This window comes from Pan paniscus, chromosome 5, assembly GCF_029289425.2.
Source record: "Pan paniscus chromosome 5, NHGRI_mPanPan1-v2.0_pri, whole genome shotgun sequence".
In the NCBI taxonomy this organism is placed as follows: domain Eukaryota; kingdom Metazoa; phylum Chordata; class Mammalia; order Primates; family Hominidae; genus Pan; species Pan paniscus.
This window is the reverse complement of record NC_073254.2, coordinates 36,916,931-36,937,730: the sequence shown is the minus strand read 5'-3', so window position 1 is coordinate 36,937,730 and position 20,800 is coordinate 36,916,931. Positions and strand designations below refer to the sequence as shown.

At 37.5% G+C, this 20,800-nt stretch overlaps 1 protein-coding gene across 2 annotated transcripts; it reads left to right on the top strand.

The window, feature by feature from the left end:
• The first annotated feature begins 506 nt into the window (after positions 1 to 506).
• On the top strand, positions 507 to 16,125 carry PRL (prolactin). 2 transcript variants are annotated; one of them, XM_055114422.3, is made up of 6 exons: positions 507 to 754; positions 6,433 to 6,557; positions 8,928 to 9,106; positions 10,790 to 10,897; positions 13,082 to 13,261; positions 15,778 to 16,121. In XM_055114422.3, exons 2-6 carry the CDS (start codon positions 6,530 to 6,532, stop codon positions 15,967 to 15,969), a joined length of 687 nt encoding a protein of 228 aa, XP_054970397.1. In that variant the 5' UTR covers positions 507 to 754; positions 6,433 to 6,529; the 3' UTR covers positions 15,970 to 16,121. The 2 variants fall into 2 exon arrangements, with proteins under 2 accessions (XP_054970397.1, XP_063461137.1); XM_063605067.1 differs by having other exon boundaries at positions 607 to 754; positions 8,931 to 9,106; positions 15,778 to 16,125.
• The last annotated feature ends 4,675 nt before the right edge of the window (positions 16,126 to 20,800 follow it).

Genomic DNA, 20,800 nt, shown 5'->3' with positions numbered 1-20,800 from the left:
TCTATTGTAGATGTTCTAGTTGCTTGAAATACACACACCCATATCCTACTCTTGTGTCTTGGTTAATTTCCCCTCACATTTGTTTAATACATGCTTAATATTTTTGATCCTATTATTGATTGCAAAAAGACTATAGACAGTCTCATCTCCATTATCGACTGCATATCAATACAATATCACAAAGTACTGTACTATGCTTTAACATTTTTGCCTAGTAACAAATTTATTACTCCAGCAATTTAATTTGCTTGCTGTGATTTTTTGTACTTTAACTTTTTTAGACACTCCATTTTAATCTAGGTTTTTCAACAGCAGCACTACTGACATTTGGATGGCATAATATTATGTTCTGAGGGCTGCTCTGTGTGTTGTAAGATGTTTAGCAACATGTCTGGTCTCTGCTCACCAGATGCCAGCAGCACCCCCACTTCCAGTTATGACAGTCATAAACATCTTCACACATTGCCAAATGTCTCCTGGGAGGCAGAATCACCTCCTAACTGCTTGCCCTTTGAAAACCACTCATTTAGATTGATGGGGTTCAGAACACACTACCACAAAATATGGCATCTTGGCATTTCAGAAAACAGCAAAAACAGGAAGTTCACTCTGTAAGCTTCTCCCACCCTTCTCCCCTGAAGCAGGCCATAAAAGAATCCTCTGACGTTTCTATAAAGTAGGTCATAAGAACCTTCATTCCAGAAGTACCCTCAAAGACAGAGACACCAAGAAGAATCGGAACATACAGGCTTTGGTAAGTTCCCTACAGTTTATTAATGTTCAGTCATTTCAGATCATACTCCATTTTGTACAATTGTATTTCTACATGACTGTCCACTTTTTATCAACCTTAAGCATAAAAATACACATTTCTCTGTTTCTTTGGTTCTTCATTTCTGAAGGCTCTTTTTCATGTAAATTTATATTGAATAAATCTGTTCATTTTTCTTTTGTTACTCTGTCTTTTGTTATAGGACTGTCAGGCATGAACCTATCTATGGGCAAGAAATGGAATCTCTTCTCCCCTACAAGATATGTCACTTGTATATAAGCATTTAATTGGGATTTGCCATTTTTAGAGAAACTGAGTCTTTTTTTATTTCAATAAGTAGATTTATCTCAATATACTTGATTTTATTCTGCCTCCTAATTGCATATTTTTGTTGCCTACATATCCTTTTTTTTTCTATTTTCTGTTAAACGGAATGTCTTGTGTTCTGGGTGTGTGAGTGTGTGTGCGTATGTGTATTTTCTTTTTCTGACAACTTAAAAGGTTTACGATCTGTTTTCCATTTTTCTAAGGGTTATAGTCAGAACTTTGCATCATTTGTTGAAATCGTAACTGATAAAAAATCAGCTTGACTATATCTATTGAGTCTCAGATATAAACCATTTTTTAAAATGAACATGTTCATACTTCCTTCCACTGTTGATAACAAGTGTATTTTTTAGTTTCTTTTTAATCTTATTTTCCATTTATTTTATTAGCATTAGTGAGATCCATGATTCTGTGATCTGCCTTTCCCATAAGACTTCTTCAACAGCTTGAACTTTTACATTCCCATATATCATTTAAAAGCCTAGTATTATACTTGTTTGAATTACTGTTGGACATTAGAGCATTCCATCAAAGAATTAATTCTTATTTATATGTCCATTTTCTTCTAGGTCAACCCCAATGGTAAAAAGCTTTCCTAAAAAAATCATCCCTTTGGTTATACTGATAAGACATGAATGAATAAATAAGAAAAAAAAACTAAGCAGATATGTCACAGCTAAGATATTTTAGACTAATTCTAACCAAAATGTATTGGAGGATAAAGGGTATGTAGGCTGGATTTGAAGGGTAGCATTTTCTCTGAAGAGCCTGCTCTACTTTTCAATCTGAATCTTTTCAATACAGGCAAAAAAATTGGCAGTGGGGGAAGTTAGGGGTAATAGTGTGTCAGCACATGCATGGCCCTAAGAGTTGTTACAATATCAAAATACTTAGTACAGACTCACTTCCCTGACTTTCCAAGTGCCCTGATTCCTCTAGACTCCCCCAGCCCCTCACATAGGTCAACCCCTACAGTCTCACCACTATGAAACAATAAAAACATCAATGCCTATCATTTCAGGGGGCCTCAGGAACCCTGATCTATCACTATAGCTTTCTGTTCTATTTGATGGTGCCTGTGCTAATTAGAATTTTAAATTATAAAATTTAAAATTATCCCGGGAAGTGAGCATGGCTGAGAGTCCCATTTCCTATTAGATAACAATAAGAGATGATTAACAGATAGGTAATAGATAAGTAGATAGATAGACCAATTGATCCCTAGCTAGAAGTAGGCATGCTTCAGCTCTACTTTCCATCAGATAAGAAATGTGTGTGCCTGTGCACATGGACAGAATATTGAAGTGTGAGGAACCTTTCACAAGGAAAGTTATCATCCACCTCACTTCTGATTAGCATACAGCTAAATATTTAATTCTTTTGCCTAAAGAAAACATAACTCTCAAAGAGTGAGATTTACGTTTGTGGAGACTCTGGACATGTCATCCTTAAATCTGGCATTATTTTATATCAGGCATTAAAATGTGTACAAAGGCACACATGATTCAGAACAAGCACGTGACATACAATTCATAGAGACTTCATAGAACTAGACCAGAGGATATGAATAGTATAGCAGTAATTAAAAGAAAAAAATAAGAATTACAGGGGAAATTTCCAAATGCTTCCACTAGGGTTTTCTTATTTAAGGAATAAATGCCCTCAAGGCGCTGACAACAGATTAAGAACTTGCATTCGCTAAGGGAAACTGATGATCTCCAAAGCCCTAGCAAAAACAAACACTGAACATGAACACTTCCAAAAAAACAAAAGCATGTCTTATTATTATTAAAAGAAAAAACTTTAGATAAATTAATTTTAGCAGAGTTTAAACGAGCAAAGAGACAATTAATGAATGAGGCAGCACCCTAAACGAGTAATGGTTTAGAGAGCTCCACTCTGCAAAGTGGGCAGGCAGTATTTACAGACAGAAAAATAAAATGACAAACAGAAATAGTGTCATTGATTACAGCTCCTTCTTTGCCTTATTTGGACATCTGAGCAGTTTGTAGCCTGTAATTGGCTGAAAGCTCAGCTGCTAAGATTGGCCAAGACTCAGCTACTTATTACAAGAATATATTCTTAATTTAGGTTGCAGTTTGTTTACATACTAAGTTAGATTGCAGTTTACTGAAAATGGGGCAGCATTAGGCCAAATTCAATTCAACAATATGTATGAAGTTAATCTAAATAGTAGGATGTAATTAAGTCATTGCATTTTGCTTATTCTAAAAATAGTGCCATTCAAAAAAAACCACTATTGATCTTTTCTCCAATGTGCCCTTTACATTGTCTAATATTTTATATTGAAAACAGCACACGTCCTATTTAATTTTTCAGTCATTAGAAGACGACTATTCAGTATTTTTCAATTCATAGACAATACTCCTTTAATCATTTCATATTTCATTTTATTTAAGACAATTCACTACTAATATAAATTGAAATATCTTTGTGATACATTCATTCTGAGGATTTTTTTAACTCTTAATTTCTTTCACTCTTTAATATCCCTTAGCATATCTTGCAGTAGACACCTCCTAGGTTATGTGAAGAAATTTTTTTTTGTTTTTTTGAAATGGAGTCTCCCTCCGTCACCCAGGCTGGAGTGCAGTGGCGTGATCTTGGCTCACTGCAACCTCCGCCTCCTGGGTTCAAGCGATTCTCCTGCCTCAGCCTCCTGAGTAGCTGGGACTACAGGCGCCCGCCACCACGCCTAGCTAATTTTTGTATTTTTAGTAGATACAGGGTTTCGCCATATTGATCAGACTGGTGTCGAACTCCTGATCTCTTGATCCGCCTGCCTCAGCCTCCCAAAGTGCTGGGATTACAGGCGTGAGCCACCGCGCCTGCCCTGTGAAGGATTTTAAATATACTTTGCTTCATATGTGACAGAAGAAAAAACAAAATTATTCCAAACTTAAAAACAGATAAACAAAAGAAAATACAAACTTTGTTCTAAATTAGGAATAAAAACCAACCTGATGTTACTTAATGTTAAAAATTAGAGTTCTTTAGAAAAGATGGCAACCTTGTTTATTAGTTTCAGGTACTAAACATAGCATGGGAACTTTAGCATCCTTTGAGCTATTTATTCAGCTACTTGACATAAATCAATCATCACCCCTCAGTTGCATCACAAGCTCTCAGACCAAAAATGGCAAACAAATGAAGTTTTGTAAAGTTTTAAAATGTACAACCCTATTCTTACTGAACTTCTTTATTGTTTTAAATTAAGGGCACAGTTTGATAAAGAGAAAGCCTGGCAAGAAAGCACATATAAAAATTAAGGTGAAAGGGGGTAACATGCATAACAGTTAGAAGAATTAGGACAACTATGATTTTTGCATAATATATGTCTTTGCATTATTTATATATTTCAATATTCCATTCACAGGAAATGTGGGGCTATGGAGCAGCAAGGAGACACACAATAAATTTTACAGAGAAACATGTACCTCTTTGCAGTCAAATAAATCGACTGACCGCCACTGAATAAACACAGCTTAGGTTTTCTTAGATTGCTCTTATCCTGGCTATCCAAGAATGTTGCAACACCTTTAAATTTTAAGATTAAGTTGTCATTGTCAGTTCTTATAACAGATTTTCTTACTCTTAAGTTTATGGGAGAGGAGGAGAATATAGGATAATGTTAATTTCTCTGCCACACAGCTCTGCTTTCTTAATAATTCAGACTCTCTCCATCTAGGGAAAAAATGAATACCTAATGTGAGTATATGGAATCCTGACCCAGCTTTCAAACTGAGAGAGTCTATGAATCATCACATTTGATGTTTATGATTCAAAATGTAGGATTGCCTTAAACTAAGGCAATTAGGAAGATAGTTTTTCAGAGACGTTAGTCTTTGTTAAGATTTCTAGGTCCCCATAAGAGCACTTAGTCAGATAATTGCTAAAGCACATATGTGGCTCTAGGAACTAAGGAAAAAGTAAATGCCATAGGAAGACTATTTTTTAAATTACCTCATTCATCAGTCTATTGTAAGAGACAGCAAATTTGAAACTAAAGGTCACAGGCTGCTTTAGATGCATGGACTCAAAAATTAGAGAAAGTCATCAATAAAACTTAGTTCTTATTCATTATAGTCATTTCATTTAGGAAATTTCCAAAAAGTGAATGGAATTCATCTTTCCATGAAAGATGAATTTTTGTCACCTTGGCCTCAGAGTGGCTCAGGGTCAGAGAAGGTAGAGAGATCATAAGTTAATAACAGTTTACACACTGCTATCCTTGAAAAGAGTGGAAATTACTGGCTAGAATTTCAGTTTATTACATGGTATACCAGAATGATGGGTGTAAGTGTGTCTGTGTGTGTGCACACACGTGTGTGTTTGCGCTGGAAAACTACTGTATCACTTCCCCAAACTAAACTCTTAAATCAGGGGTTATAGCTTGTTTGTCTTAGAAGTGGGTCCACAGGATGTTTACAAGAGAATTCATTTCCCAGCCTTCCTCACATGACTCCTGATTTTCCGTGAAGTAATAATTGTTCCTTCATTTAACTCAACTATAGAATTATTAGGCTGGTGCGCAAGTGACTGCAGTTTTTACCATTTAAAAGTAAAGCCCAAAACCTCAATTACTTTTGCACTGAACTACTTCTTTCATATTCTTTACCTTTAGTCTCTCCAAGCTTCTGTTTCTTCATCTGTAAACTGGAGAGAATAATACCACTTAACACATATGTTAAAATCAAAAGAAATAAACAGATGAAGATGTACATTCAAAGCACCATTCAGATATGCTATTTTTAAAAAGACAAACACATGTATTTTTAAAAAGACAAAACAAAATGTGTATTTTAAAAAGATAAAACACAATGTAAAAAGCAACAAAATGAGGGAAATTTAATGACAGTGTAACAGGGGACTGAAAATCCTGATTTCTCAATCCTTATTCTATATCTCTTGGTATTTAGTGTAAAAATTTTAAAATCTTTACCTAGCAATCTTGAGGAAGAAACTTGATAACTGATAATACATGAGATTGTTACCTAAGTGAAATATAATCCTATATATTCAACAAACTTTAGAGAAATAAGATAAATTTTAAAGTAAATGACTTCTGTAGTTTTATAGATCCTCGAAACCAAACTAGTCTCAGATCTCACCTTCATCATTTCTCTCATTTCCTTTTGGCCTAATTAATCAAAATCCTTCCTAGAATGTTCATTTCTGGCCAGTATGTCTTCCTGAATATGAATAAGAAATAAAATACCATTTGATGTTTGAAATTATGGGGGTAATCTCAATGACGGAAATAGATGAACAGGAAAAGGGAAACGAATGCCTGATTCATTATATTCATGAAGATATCAAAGGTTTATAAAGCCAATATCTGGGAAAGAGAAAACCGTGAGACTTCCAGATCTTCTCTGGTGAAGTGTGTTTCCTGCAACGATCACGAACATGAACATCAAAGGATCGCCATGGAAAGGTATGTGTGACAACTCACTGCGTTGTTGGTTGTATCAACACTCCTGTGGGGGGATTAATGTGAAATTTTAACTAATAACAAGAGCTTGCAGGTTTACAAGGTTTAGAAGCACAATCTTATGTTTCCTCTAGGAAGCAATTTTACAAGGGCACCATAGAACAGAACAATGGTTCTCAAACAGGGGAATCCTCTCCCAGAGGCATTTGGCAATGTCGGGAGATGTTTTGGGTTGTCTTAACTGAGGTGGGGAAGTGAGGGAAAAGTGCTATTGGTATCTAATGGATAGTGATCAGAGATGCTACTGAACATCCTTCAATGCACGGGACAGCCCCCAGAACAAGGAATTATTCAACTCAAAATGCCAATAATATCAAGATTGAGAAACTCTGGACTAGAATAAGACTCAAAGAGTCTGTGGGTCCAATTTGCCACAACTCTCAAAGGGACAAAGTAACATTTTCTGGTTATCAGGCCTCTAATGTGGATTGGCCAACTTGAATCAACCTGATGAAACTTTCAATTGTGAAGCCGTAAAATAGACACTAACAACAGAATTGTCTTTTCTATTCTTTGTCAATTTGGTTCAAGCCAAATGACATTTCAAAAGGAAAAACAGACTGCCTAGTAATAACTAATCACCTTTACTTTCTTGGTTGACATTTGCAAGGAAAATAAATTAGTAACAACCATAAAATGTGTTTCTAATGAAATGAAGAACAAAAACATGTGTCTATTTTATCTCATCTTGGGCTTTAAAAATCCTTTCCATGCTAAATGTGCAGATAAATGTACTCAGAGTTACAGAACATCTATCCAGTTGTGAATTTCCTAGACCTGCTATTCCAATTCCTCTATCTACAAAGCACATTTTATTTACACATACAGATAAAATATACATTTGGTTTCGTCATATGATTATAGTATGCATAAAATAAACTTCTTGGAAGAGTCATGTTTTTGAAAAATTAAAAGTCTATAATAGGAATCATCTCAAACAAAAATTTTATTTTACAACTAACAGGTTTAGTCACTTCCTACACTAAGCAATTTTTTAGGTATTTTTAAGTGTTTAGGTTTTGGTACTTTTTCACAAACTAAACTTTAGCATTTGCCTAGTTTTATCTTGGGCATTTCTGATTGCATTTCTTAAAGGTTTTGAAGGACTTAAGTTTTGTGATAAACACAGTTTTATATTGGGCATTCTTTTGGGGTAATGCCACTGAAGTTAACAAGTGATTTTAATTTGGTAGCTATCTATCGTTTCTTTCCTTTTGAAAGTATAAATTATTGATATATACAGGACTGTAACTGTCCATTTGCTGAGATAGCAAATTGATGACAAAGCTTTGAAAACCTTCAACAATGATCAGAGTGTTTTGTAATTAGAGCAGGAAAAGTGGAGAAAATCAAGCTTTCGGGGCCTCTGTTGTGATGTAATCAATCAAAGGCAAAGAACTTGTTATTCTTTAAAAGTGACGGCAACAACCTATGTAAACACTGAGCCATCACGGCTACTCATGCGGCCCCCATTACACAGATGCAGCTTGACAGCCCACAGGTGTACGCAATGTGACAAGACGATGTGCAAAGACCACAGTATTGGCATCATGCCTCTCTCACCCACTAATGATACGACTTGGGGAAAATCACTTAACCTCCCTAAGCCATCTGTTTCATCAATATAATTTGATGATAATTACAAAGGCCCAGTGTATCTCACAAGGTTATTATGAAGCTCAAATATAGAAAAAAAATTTAATGCTTTTGGCGAAGTGTCAAACACATGCATGGGACTATTACGAGTTAGCAGATCTAAGCTACAGCATTATTTTTATGTTAGGATTCTTTTCATACTCAGTATTAGCAATCAAACAATCGTGTGTTTATTCTTATCAGGCAGGATGATAAATCGAAAGGATCCACTGTACTGTTTTTGTTATATCAGTGTCTACAATGTAAATTATCAGACACACCTAGTTAAAAAAAAAAAATTACGAAGTCCTGGGCAGCCTGACTGCTGAAAATCTGTAGAAACTCCCAAGACATTAAACTATCTTAAGAGAATGATCCAAACACCCTAGCTCAGAATTAATTTAAGCTCCAAATGTTTGCAAAGTACGGAAGCACTTCTGGGAAACGTACAAAAATGCAGGAGGTAACCCACTTCTCAAACTATATATCTGTGCAAACATAATTATATATCTATATTTACACAGTGGAAGGCGTTTGTTCTTCCCCCATCCCAGCCATTACAGGAGCAAATCAGGCAGCTGAGGGCAGTGGGGAGCAATAAGGCTTTCCTCGGCAGGATTACTTTTGAAAACCTCCGTGGAATAGATCATCTCAGAGTGGCTCGCGTTCTTATTTAAGCAGGGTCCCTCCTGCTGCTGCTGGTGTCAAACCTGCTTCTGTGCCACAGCGTGGCCCCCTTGCCCATCTGTCCCGGCGGGGCTGCCAGATGCCAGGTGACCCTTGGAGACCTGTTTGACCGCGCCGTCGTCCTGTCCCACTACATCCATAACCTCTCCTCAGAAATGTTCAGCGAATTCGTAAGTACCATGCTTCTGGCTTCCTCCCTGAAGGAGCCTTCACATGAACTACTGGGCTCTGCTACATGTTAACCGAGAAAACCTCCCGAGCCAAATTTCAAACGATACATTTTAACATGTGAAAGAAGACACCAGCTCATAAGATGTGGAACAAGAAGAGAGGAACAGTGCCATGAAATCTCAAAGATTCTCAAAGAATGTAATGACTTAAATTTTTTCTTTAGTTCACTTTATTTTTTAAAAATAAAAAAATTTAAACACCTGACCTAAAGCATGCTTAGGTGGGGCTGAGGAGAAGGAAGAGTGTTGATTTCTTGTTCTTGAATGTAGAGGTCAGACTCCACAGGCATTCTTTACTTAGCACGGAAGAGATATCCAATAATGAAGAACTGCACTGCAGCGAATTGGGTGGATTGAATAGAATTAAACTGAGCTGAATCCATGGTGGGGAAAATATACAAATAATAACTTTTCAAAACCCCCAAAATGCTAGAAATCATTTCTCTGAGATTTCAGTATATGGGTTTATAATTACAATAAAGGGCTAGTTTAGAATTGGAAACCAGTGCTTTTTTCTTTCTTTGCCTCCCTTCCTTCCTTCCTTCCCTCCTTCCTTCCTTCTTCCCTTCCCTTCCCTTCCCCTCCCTCCCTCCCTCATTCCCTCCCTCCTTCCTTCTTTCCTTCCTTCCTTCCTTTTTTCCTTCTTTCCTTCCTTCCTTCCTTCCCTCCTTCATTCCTTCCTCCCTTTCTTTTCTTTTTCAGAAATATGTACTCTATTTCTGAATAACCTATTTTGGAAATCATAAGTTAACTCTTCCAGGTCAATCAAGGAGCAGACAATAGATTAGTGCTTTAATAAATCAAGGGCCTCCATAGAGAATAAATATACATTTATAAAATTATTTTTACTCTCTGGTTTCGCTTTCATCCTCCATTTTTGACTGGCCATCTTTTGTCTTCCAAATCTTCCTAGTAATTCCTTTAGACTTTTATAAGTTTTGCTAAAGACTAGTCTTTCCTGTCAATGTGTCAGCTCATTTTTTATTCTGTTCTTATCCTCAGTCCATTGTTTATATTTCCTAAAATTGTGTGTCCTGTGTTTCTGACTTATTTTGTCATAATTTAAAAAAAAGTTGTATTCCGTTTCTATCATGAACTTGGTAAGGTATAGGTGTGTGGACTCAGAGAAACTTTTTAGAGAAAAGTTAGAATTTTATAATGCCTATTAAGAGAAGTCTATCAGTTTGGGCCCACAGTAAATAAGAGATTAAATGAATACATGTGAATACATTTGCACTGTGGCATTTGGCTCAAATGCTGAAGAAAGATGATTCTCAATACAACATTTAATGTTGCATATTTTTGCTATTTTTAGCATTTGCTTTCCAAATAGCAACTTGTGTGACTTGTGTGAATGGTAAAAGTAAACAACAAGGGAATTGCAAAGAAGGAAAAACATTGATATTTATGAAAACTAGATGAAAAAAAATGAGTTTACAGAGATAATGGGGGGGGGGGAAGTAGCCAAAAGGGTTACTTCCTTAATTCTTTAGTTTTCATTTTTATATAGCTCTAATTTTTAAAAATTACACATCTGCCAAAGGTATTAGTATTCTGCTAATGGATTCATTTATTCAATGCCCAAACAACCCCAACTAATTGAATTTGTCTCATCATTTCCAGGATAAACGGTATACCCATGGCCGGGGGTTCATTACCAAGGCCATCAACAGCTGCCACACTTCTTCCCTTGCCACCCCCGAAGACAAGGAGCAAGCCCAACAGATCAATGTGAGTCCTTCATCCAGGCTTTGCACCAAAACAACCAAGGCAGTATATGGGTATTATCATGGTGATAGGTGCTGTAATAGCTAGTGGTAATTGTACATGCAGAGAAAAATACAGGAAGAATAAGCAGTCAAAAAATTACATTATGTAGTTGATGAAATATGAGTCAAATCAAGTGCTAAGTAAAGATGGTAGCAGCAATCTAAATAGCAGATCTGTACATTGTCCTTGCAGATAACATTATTTTAACCAATGCCTTGTCGCTAGGATTGTACATACAGTATATGAAAGTTTGAACTGAACTGGACTTCTGTGGGTAAATATACATTTATGCATCTGTAAGAAAAAGAAATGCAGTTTTATTTATTACATATTACTCGTGGCTCCTACTTCAACAGCATGTTACATGACTGACCCCTGCACTATTGGAGCCATCTCTTCTGGACTTTCAAGACTCTACTCTGGTTCTATTTCTGCTACTCTGACACCCACTTTTTCATTCTTCACTGACTCTTCTGCCCTCTCTTACTTCTTAGTTAAAAGCCACCACTCCCCTCACAAAAAATACAGATCCTGTAAAACATAATATTTTGCTTTTCACAGCTACAGTTGCCACTGTTCTGATGACTACAAAGTCTGTATATCAAGCCCCAATCATGTATCTCAGCTTCAATCTTCTATTGCTATGATCTCTTCCTTTTGGTTGTCTACCATAATCACAGCCTTAACATGATTTAAAACAAATGTCTTTACATACATGCCACCTACAAATTCAATGTATTCTCCATTTACAAGTTTAGGAATGGCACCAACATTTCTGTCTGCTATGTTCATTAATAATAATTTGATAATAAGAGAAGGAGGAGAAAAAGAAAGGGGAGAAGGAGGAGGAAGACGAAATATTTATTGAGATCTACAGGTTATCACTAACCAGAAATCCCAAATACTGAAGAATCCTTAGTTTTTTGAGCACCTACATGATGCTAAAAAAAAATGCTCATTGGAGTATTTCAGATTTCAGATTTTTTAATTAGGAATACTCAACTTGTACTACATTGTCAGACACTTTGTGGGCATTACTATATTTAATCCTCATAAAATATCCTATAACACAAGGTACTGTCATTACACTCACTGAGATAAGGAAACTGAGGCTCAGAAAGGTTATGGAATTTGTACCAGTCACATGGCAAGTAAGCAGCGAGCCTGGGCTTCATTCTATTCAAAACCCTTACTCTTAATCATTGTGTTGCAATGCTCCCAGAAAAACTACACTGACACTCACTCTATGACCTGTACCTCTTTATAGCTCATTTCTTTCATATCCTCTTACATGTTTCCATCGCAATGTCCATTTATTTCTTCTTTATTCTTCATTTTGTTACCACTAGACTAGTTCACGGACATCTACAAAGTAAGCATTTTAAATCAGAGATAATCAGCTACTTGGAGTCTCCTACACGATTGTGGTAGTAAGCAAAACACTAGGCAGCCAGAACTCCATTGTGAATTCCATGGTTATTCAAGATAACATTGGTTCCATTTTATTCACCTGCATAGGCCAAGAGAACAGACTGCTCTGCCAGCAGCATGGCGCAGGCGGTTGTATAGATCAAGGAAAGCATGTTGATGAATTCCATGTCATCTTCATTGTCTCTTCGTTCTAGGATCCCAAAATAAAACTACAAATCAAAAATGAATAGTTCAATGAACAATTTGATTCATTAGTATGAACGAATGCTTGGATGAGAGTGATTTGGGCCCCTTGGCATGGACCCCAGTGGAATCTGTTTCTCATGAGTCAGATACTCTGGGCACCTACTGAGTTTCGGCAAAACTTTAGTTTCTCCCCAGGGACAAGCAAATCAATCAAATACGAAAGATCTTACTAAGTGGACAGATGGTAGAATTTCAGAGGAAAAACAAAATTCTTCATTTTATCAATTAGAACTCTCATTAGAAAAAGTGGTTACTGAAATAAGCCGGATTTTTTTTTAATTTTAGCAAAGTTTAGGCCAGTAGTTTAAATTTTACATTTCTACAAATTCTCTCACCTAAAGAAAAATGTACCTACACATAGGAATAAAAAAAGATATTTTAGTACAGCCTCTCTAAGCAAAAATCACAAGTAACTAACCCCATTGTATTTTACCTATTTTAATGCAATTGTTCTATATGGTTTCGTAGCAAAAAGACTTTCTGAGCCTGATAGTCAGCATATTGCGATCCTGGAATGAGCCTCTGTATCATCTGGTCACGGAAGTACGTGGTATGCAAGAAGCCCCGGAGGCTATCCTATCCAAAGCTGTAGAGATTGAGGAGCAAACCAAACGGCTTCTAGAGGGCATGGAGCTGATAGTCAGCCAGGTGAGCAGCCTCCTGGTGCTTCTTTGTTTTTCTCATTAATATAAGCGGTGACCTCTGTGATGATAAATATTTCCCTTTGAAAGAAGGAAATTTAGGCATTCCATATTATAGACCGCTATTAAATAAAGCAAGAGCCTAGTCATTCATAGTCATAAATTTACATACATGTAAATGAATCTTAGAATGCTGTTTGACAGGTGTCATTTTCCCTACACCTACACGCAAAACTACAAAAGACTTGCCCCTTCCTGAGGACAAGAAGTTAAGTGTTTTCAAGGGAGAGGAAACTAGAGAATAGAATCTGCAAGATACATGTTTTCTGCAGAGTATCCCAGGACACCCACTATTGAAAATTCTTTCTCTTTTCTCCCCTCGCCAGAGGATGAGAGTGGGAAGGGAGAAAGAAGAAAACCAAAATCAGATTGGTTGGGCCCTCAGCCACTCACCCCGATCTGCTGCACAGACTTGTCAGGGAGGAGCAGATATTAACATGACAAGACGATGACATCAGTGCACACAGGTTGCATTGATTTCAGGAGGTCTCACAAGCACGAGATTGCAGGGAGTCACAAAAGAAGGAGATAGACCTTTTCTGGAATGTCTTCATTTTGTAATTTATAGAAAGTTGTCTCATTCTAAATTTTGTTTTTTCTTGGGACTCCAAAATCAAAACTCATGTCATTGTACTTAATCTCCCCCAAATAATCTGTCATATTTAGATTGTGTTAGTATTTGCAATAGATATCTCCATTCAGATGGGATAATTTCAACATTAGTGAGATAATACCTAAACAGCTTCTGAGGTTTTCAGGGATAATGTACCATCTAAAGAAAAATATATGATTATAGGAATAATAACAGGAACAATTTTGTATTTCTCTTTTTGTGTACTAAGTACACGTTATCATGTATCATTTTGGTTATTTTCATGTGAGAAAAATATGTCCAAAACAAACACAAAGCACATTTTAACCTTGGAATGTGTGAAATAAATACCTTGATTTTCCAGTTATTTTCTTCATTACTGTAAACCTCATTTCTGAGGTCACTAATTTGTTCTATAGTACTTCATTTTCTGTTCTTTTTTCTCTACCACTTATTTATTTATTCTTGTTCATATCATTATCCCTTACACAGTAAATTTTGTCTTAGGGCTCAAGTACCAAAAATTAAAAATAAAAACATAAAGCCAGTCAATGAATACACACATGCACACACACACATGCACGCACACACACACACACACACACTTTAAATTCCAATAGGGAATCCCAGATTTGAAAAATATTCTCACTTTGTAGGAAAAGGTTTAGCAGATCGGTGTCTACATCCAGATATATACCTAATAACTCTCCAAACTAGCTGACATCCCTAAAGTTGCTAAAATGGTTACTTGGTCTCTAAGACCTCTGGGCTTTCCTGGTTTGCAAAGGCTTATAGAGTGTGAAGAAACATAGCATGCCCTCTGTTGTGCTGTTCAGCCTCCTTTTGTTATCACAGCCATGCCCCCAACCCTACCACACAGCCCTCACCACTGAAGGGTTGCTGCCAGCAACCCCCTGACCTTTTTTTTTTTAGACAAGGTCTCACTGTGTCACCTATGCTGGAGTGTAGTGGTGTCATCTCGGCTCACCACAATCTCTGCCTCCCAGGTTCAAGCAATCCTCATGCCTCAGCCTCCCAAGTAGCTGGGACAACAGGCGTGCACCAATAGGCACGGCTGATTTTTGTATGTTTTTGTAGAGATGGGATTTCACCATGTTGGCCAGGCTGGTCTTGAACTCCTGACCTCAAGTGATCCACCTGCCTCTGCCTCCCAAAGTGCGTGAACCAGTGTAAGCCACCACACCCGGCCTGTACCCTTTTCTTGTAGGTGCTTTTTCCGGCACCTCCCAGGCCAGGGACCTCAAAAGAAAGCAATTGTTTCCCCTAGAAATTTGAGGAAATGAAAATCTCCTGACTACGTAAGCAGCTTTTCTTAGTCATGGTCATCACTAAATTATCTGTACCCCAAAGCATCAAGTATGAGTACAATCTTCATCTTTTTTAAAGTTTTTGGAACATACACTAGATAGGCAATAGATTGAGTTCAAAGCAGGAAGAAAATAAATGATGTCAGGAAGAATAAAGCACAAGGGATACATCAGGGACAAGACTGGAGAAATGAAATAGATCCTCGAGTGAGAGCTCCGAAGCTAGCTACTCCATTGTCTCTTCGTCAAATCTATGTCAATATTTACATAGTACCTTTCCGGTTCTTCATCTGTCTACTCCTGCTAAAACATACTTCATCTGTGATCCCATAGATGTCAGAGAACCTAAACAGGTATTCTGCTTCTAGTTTTTAGATTAATAGGTTTCTGATACACTGGCCCAGATATACAAAAATCATTGCCTTTGTCTAAAACTTTACATTCATATCTCATTCTCAATTCTTAATTCAACAGTTAGAAAGAACAAGGACATACAAATACTAATAATATGAAGAATAAGTCACTCTTTTTTTGTGTGATTAGGTTCATCCTGAAACCAAAGAAAATGAGATCTACCCTGTCTGGTCGGGACTTCCATCCCTGCAGATGGCTGATGAAGAGTCTCGCCTTTCTGCATATTATAACCTGCTCCACTGCCTACGCAGGGATTCACATAAAATCGACAATTATCTCAAGCTCCTGAAGTGCCGAATCATCCACAACAACAACTGCTAAGCCCACATCCATTTCATCTATTTCTGAGAAGGTCCTTAATGATCCATTCCATTGCAAGCTTCTTTTAGTTTTATCTCTTTTGAATCCATGCTTGGGTGTAACAGGTCTCCTCTTAAAAAATAAAAACTGACTCCTTAGAGACATCAAAATCTAAAATGCCGATTTGTCAAAGTTTCTTCTCTTCATTTAATAGAAAATCAAAAGAAAATCTATCACTCCCATTAAGAAGTTCTTATCAGAATGTGTCATAAACAACAGAAGCTACCCTTGCACATAAGACAATTAACAGCTTACTTTAAAATCACAGTAGATTATTGTGGGTCAAGTTATTAGAATCAAAGAGTTAGATTATTAATCATGCTAGTCATTCTACAAAGAAGACTGAATTCTCTGGATTCTTTATGAAACCAGGCATGTTCTGTCAGTTAACTTTCAGTGTTATGACAGACAATATAAGTACTGTGCAACTGCAAAACCTCCAAATAGTATGGAGTTTACTGAGCAGTCTAAAAATTGTTAGGATATAAACATGACATGGATTTCTCTTTTTCTAATAGCTATGTTCAATCATTCTCTACTAAATTCCCATCTCTTTTGCATTATCTTGCACACATTTCATGTTCTGGTAATTCTGAGTCTAACAAGTCTGGTCCAGTCAGGTTTCAACTCCATATTTAAGTTATTTAATGCTTTTCTCTCCCCCTGTGTTGGCTCAAAGGACCTAACAGAGAAAGCAGATGTGGTCAGTTCCTGCAACTTTTCTTCCGCCTCTCTCTTCTGGATCTCCATTCCTCTGGCTGTGTTGGAATGGGATAGAGGACTAACAGAGAAGAAAAAGGTCATACATCACTGACTTAGGTAGTACTATCGTACCCTTCCCCTTGTTGACAGGGACCGACCTTGGATTTTCTCTGAGTAGTGGGTGTCTTTCTAGTGGAATTGATTTATAATTTCCAAGATACCAACCAGTGAGGACACCACACAGTATAGTTTCTTTCCCAGGGGAAATGCTCTGGCTTGATTCTCCTATTCGCCCCATAGCTCTGCCATCCGTAGCATTCTCCACGGCCTCTGCTATTGTTCCCCTCATCCTGCAGGAACTCTGTTGAAGAAAACTGGCATGAGGTCAGCTATGTGTCAACTGCCCCATAGGAAACTCATGCATCGTAACCTCTCCAGGCAATGAAGTAGCAATAGGACTAGGTCATGGCTGACCCCTTCCCGGTGTCTCTACCAATTCCCTTCTCCCATTGACATAGACACAGAGTAGATCAGAAGTTGGATTCATTAGCAGACATTCACCTCAGGAATGAGATGCTAGTCTTTCCTTCTTTTAAACCTAGTGAGTAATTATCTCTATTAGCAATTATCTTGGAGAGTCAACCTCACAAACATTCTCTACTAGGTCACTGAATTATAACACCCTCCTAAAATACCTAATCTTCTATTTATTGAGTATGGAGAGAGGTGACTGGATGAGGGTCCCTAAATGTGTTCAGTGGCCTCTAAAGAACCTAAAATGAGGGCTAACCTCATTGCAAGCTCCCCTTAGAGGGCGGTGGTATTGTCAGGCTGGTTTTGCAGCAGCTTCTGGGCTTTAGCAGGGATTTCTAGAAAATAGACAATGGAAAACATCACTTTCAACTTTCTGATAGATATTAAATAAAAAGGTGAGGGAGTAGAACAAAGAGGAAGGGAGAGAGAAGGGAGGAAAGATAAGAAGAAGAAAAATGAACAAAAGACTTGTGTCTTTAAGATGTTATTAGAATACTGCTCTTGGTGAAGACCTAAATCTCCCTTAATTTTTATACCATAAAAGCAAATATTATTTCATATACTCCTTTCTCTTCCCTTTCCTTTCTTCCTTTCCTGAAACTCTCATTTGTATTAGGAGCATTCTTTGCCCTTACCAATTGAGTGGCTATAGCTCTAGAGATAAACAACTTGGCATGTCTTCAGATCAGAATTCAAGGCAATTTTCCACCTCTCTTCAGAGAAAACTTTCCCATGCTCATAGGAACACTACCCCAACCTCCCCCCACCCCCCCAAAAAAATATCTTTCCTCATAGCCAGGGTTGTTTTTATCAGAATCCTTCCTGCCCCTGCTTCTAGCTGTGATGAACCAAACCTTTCAGAATGCAGAAGAATAATCTGCTCCAAACCAATCCTATCAACCCCTCCCTTTCCTCCTAAATGCATGCAAAATGTCAGCTTGCTCCTATTTCAGCCTTCTTCTTGCAAAAAGCAAAAGAGCACAGGAAAGCCTGTATATACTTTATTTCTAAGTCATTTGTTGAAAACATCTAATCCTATTATGTTACTCACTTAGGTTCCTTCTCTTCAATTTCTAGCTATTTCCGACAGTGAGGATGGGTTTTATCAGGGGTAAAATTTGGCAATAAATGGACATACAATTATAAGAAATATAAGGTAACCACTAACCATACGCAACTTCATGTACTCCTCCTTACTTAAGTGTTTATTCCAAGCACATATTTAGAGCTCTGGTAAACCACTGATGGGGTGATAGTAAAAGGCCTCGCCCTGGTTGGCTATGACATATAAACTAAATACTGTAGTTTTCAGATAAGATTGAGCAGAGCAATGGGTGTTCTGTACAGTCAGCAAAGGGTAGCAGGAAGAGGATATTTGGGAAGAATATAACAATCACATCTCTTCCAACCAGAGGGAGTTGGTTTTTTTTCTTCTTCTGTGGATTTCCATGCAAGATTACATTTGATGAAATGGCCCTGCTATGGCAAGAACAGCAGTGGTTAAAAAACAAAAAAACAAAAAAAAAACACCAAACACCCTTGAAAGGTACTGATCTCATAGATTAATAAATCACTTGTTATGGGTACTACAAGGTCTAAAAGAAAAGTAAGAAAAATCTATCTTCTAGGAGTTTGCTCTCAAGTTGTGGAGAAAGAGGGTTATCTAAATGTGAAAATTACTATGTTACATGGTAAGGAAATGATATGATAGGTGATGCTAAACAAAGTGCTACAGTGACTCAAAGAACAGCTGGGAGACATGGATGTGACAACAAGGAAGTTTTTTTTGTTTTTGTTTTTGAGACGGAGTCTTGTTCTATCTCCCAGGCTGGAGTACAGCGGCGTGATCTTGGCTCACGGCAAGCCCTGCCTCCCAGGTTCAAGTGATTCTCCTGCCTCAGCCTCCCCAGGTAGCTGGGATTACAGGCACCTGCCACCACACCCGGCTAAATTTTGTATTTTTAGTAGAGACAGGGTTTCACCATGTTAGCCAGGATGGTCTCGAACTCCTGACCTCAAATGATCTGCCCACCTTGGCCTCCCAAAGTGCTGGGATTACAGGTGTGAGCCACCGTGCCTGGCCACAAGGAAGTGTTTCTGAAGTGGCATGGCTGTGATGGCTTTGCGATGAAGTTTTGAAGGCTCGATGGGATACTAAAAGGCAAAAATAGGAAGACAGCCTATCTGCCAATTAACTTATGGCATTTTATGATGTAGGTTTCCCTATGGCCCGAACAAAGGAACTGAGATGTTACTACATATAGCATTATAAAGTATCACTAATAATAAGTAAGTCTGGCTGAAACATAAGAAATGTTCATTTTTAAACAAACATTTTTTAATAGCTCTCATTATTATGTGGTAGACACATTGCTGTAGGGTAATAATGAGGGAAAACCTGGTAGGATTGTTTATGCTTTGAGGAGAATCATTCATGCCAATTTGCAGAGTTTGTACTTTTTCTACCAGACAACAAGAAAACAGCAAATTTTAGTACAAGAGAGCAATATGTGCAGAATTGGAAAATAGAAATATTAATCTAGTTTGGGAGGTTGTGGGAGTGTGAGACAGGTAGAGGAAAAAATAAGAGGTCCAGAAACAAGTCGAAATAATATCATGATACTCTAAGAGAAAATCAAAAAGGGCTCTGCCAAGAGGAAAGAAGTAAAGCCAGGCACAGTGGCTCATGCCTGTAATCCCAACACTTTGGGAGGCTGAGGCGGGCGGATCACCTGAGGGCGGGAGTTCAAGACCAGCCTGACCAACATGGAGAAACCCCATCTCTACTAAAAATACAAAATTAGCCAGGTGTGGTGGCGCGTGCCTGTAGTCCCAGCTACTCAGGAGGCTGAGGCAGGAGAATCGCTTCAACCTGGGGGGCGGAGGTTGCAGTGAGCCGAGATCTCACCATTGCACTCCAGCCTGGGCAACAAGAGCAAAACTCCATCTAAAAAAAAAAAAAAAAGTAAAGGACATGGGCCATATAGAAACATCAATAGGCCTGGACTATATGGGGGAAATGATATAGATAGACACCCAACAGACACCCAAGAGCCACAAATGATGGGAAAGTCAGAGAGAAGAGAGGATGAGGTCAATGTTCTTTCCAAATGCATACAAACTTTGTTTTCCTGTATTTCACTGAATTTGGACCAGAAAAAAATCATCAAAAATTATTTAAGCAAACCAGAGAAATGATTATATTCAAGAACCTCTGCAAGATTATATAAGAACAAAAGGATTTATACTTCCTAGTAATCATAATCATTGTCTCCTTTAACACTTAAATAAGACATACTTTGTAAAGCAGGGTGGATGAATAAAAATAAAATAAAAGCAATTTACTTACAGAGCCAACCCTAAACAAAATATGAATAATGCTCCCCTTACATTTGTCTGCTTTCTCCGAGAATTTCTCATTTCTTTCTTCTGAATCCGTCCATCCTTGCTTATTCTTTTTTTCTGAATCCAACCTTGCTTATTGTTCCTTCATTGCCTTGCTCTCAGCAGACGGTCAATTAGTCACTAATTAAATACATATTTTAAAAGTCCACTT

Coding starts and splice junctions, on each gene's coding strand:
- PRL (XM_055114422.3), top strand. CDS start 6,530: ATGAACATCAAAGGATCGCCATGGAAAG. Junction 6,558..8,927: donor CAAAGGATCGCCATGGAAAG/GTATGTGTGACA, acceptor TTCTTATTTAAG/CAGGGTCCCTCCTGCTGCTG. Junction 9,107..10,789: donor CAGAAATGTTCAGCGAATTC/GTAAGTACCATG, acceptor CATCATTTCCAG/GATAAACGGTATACCCATGG.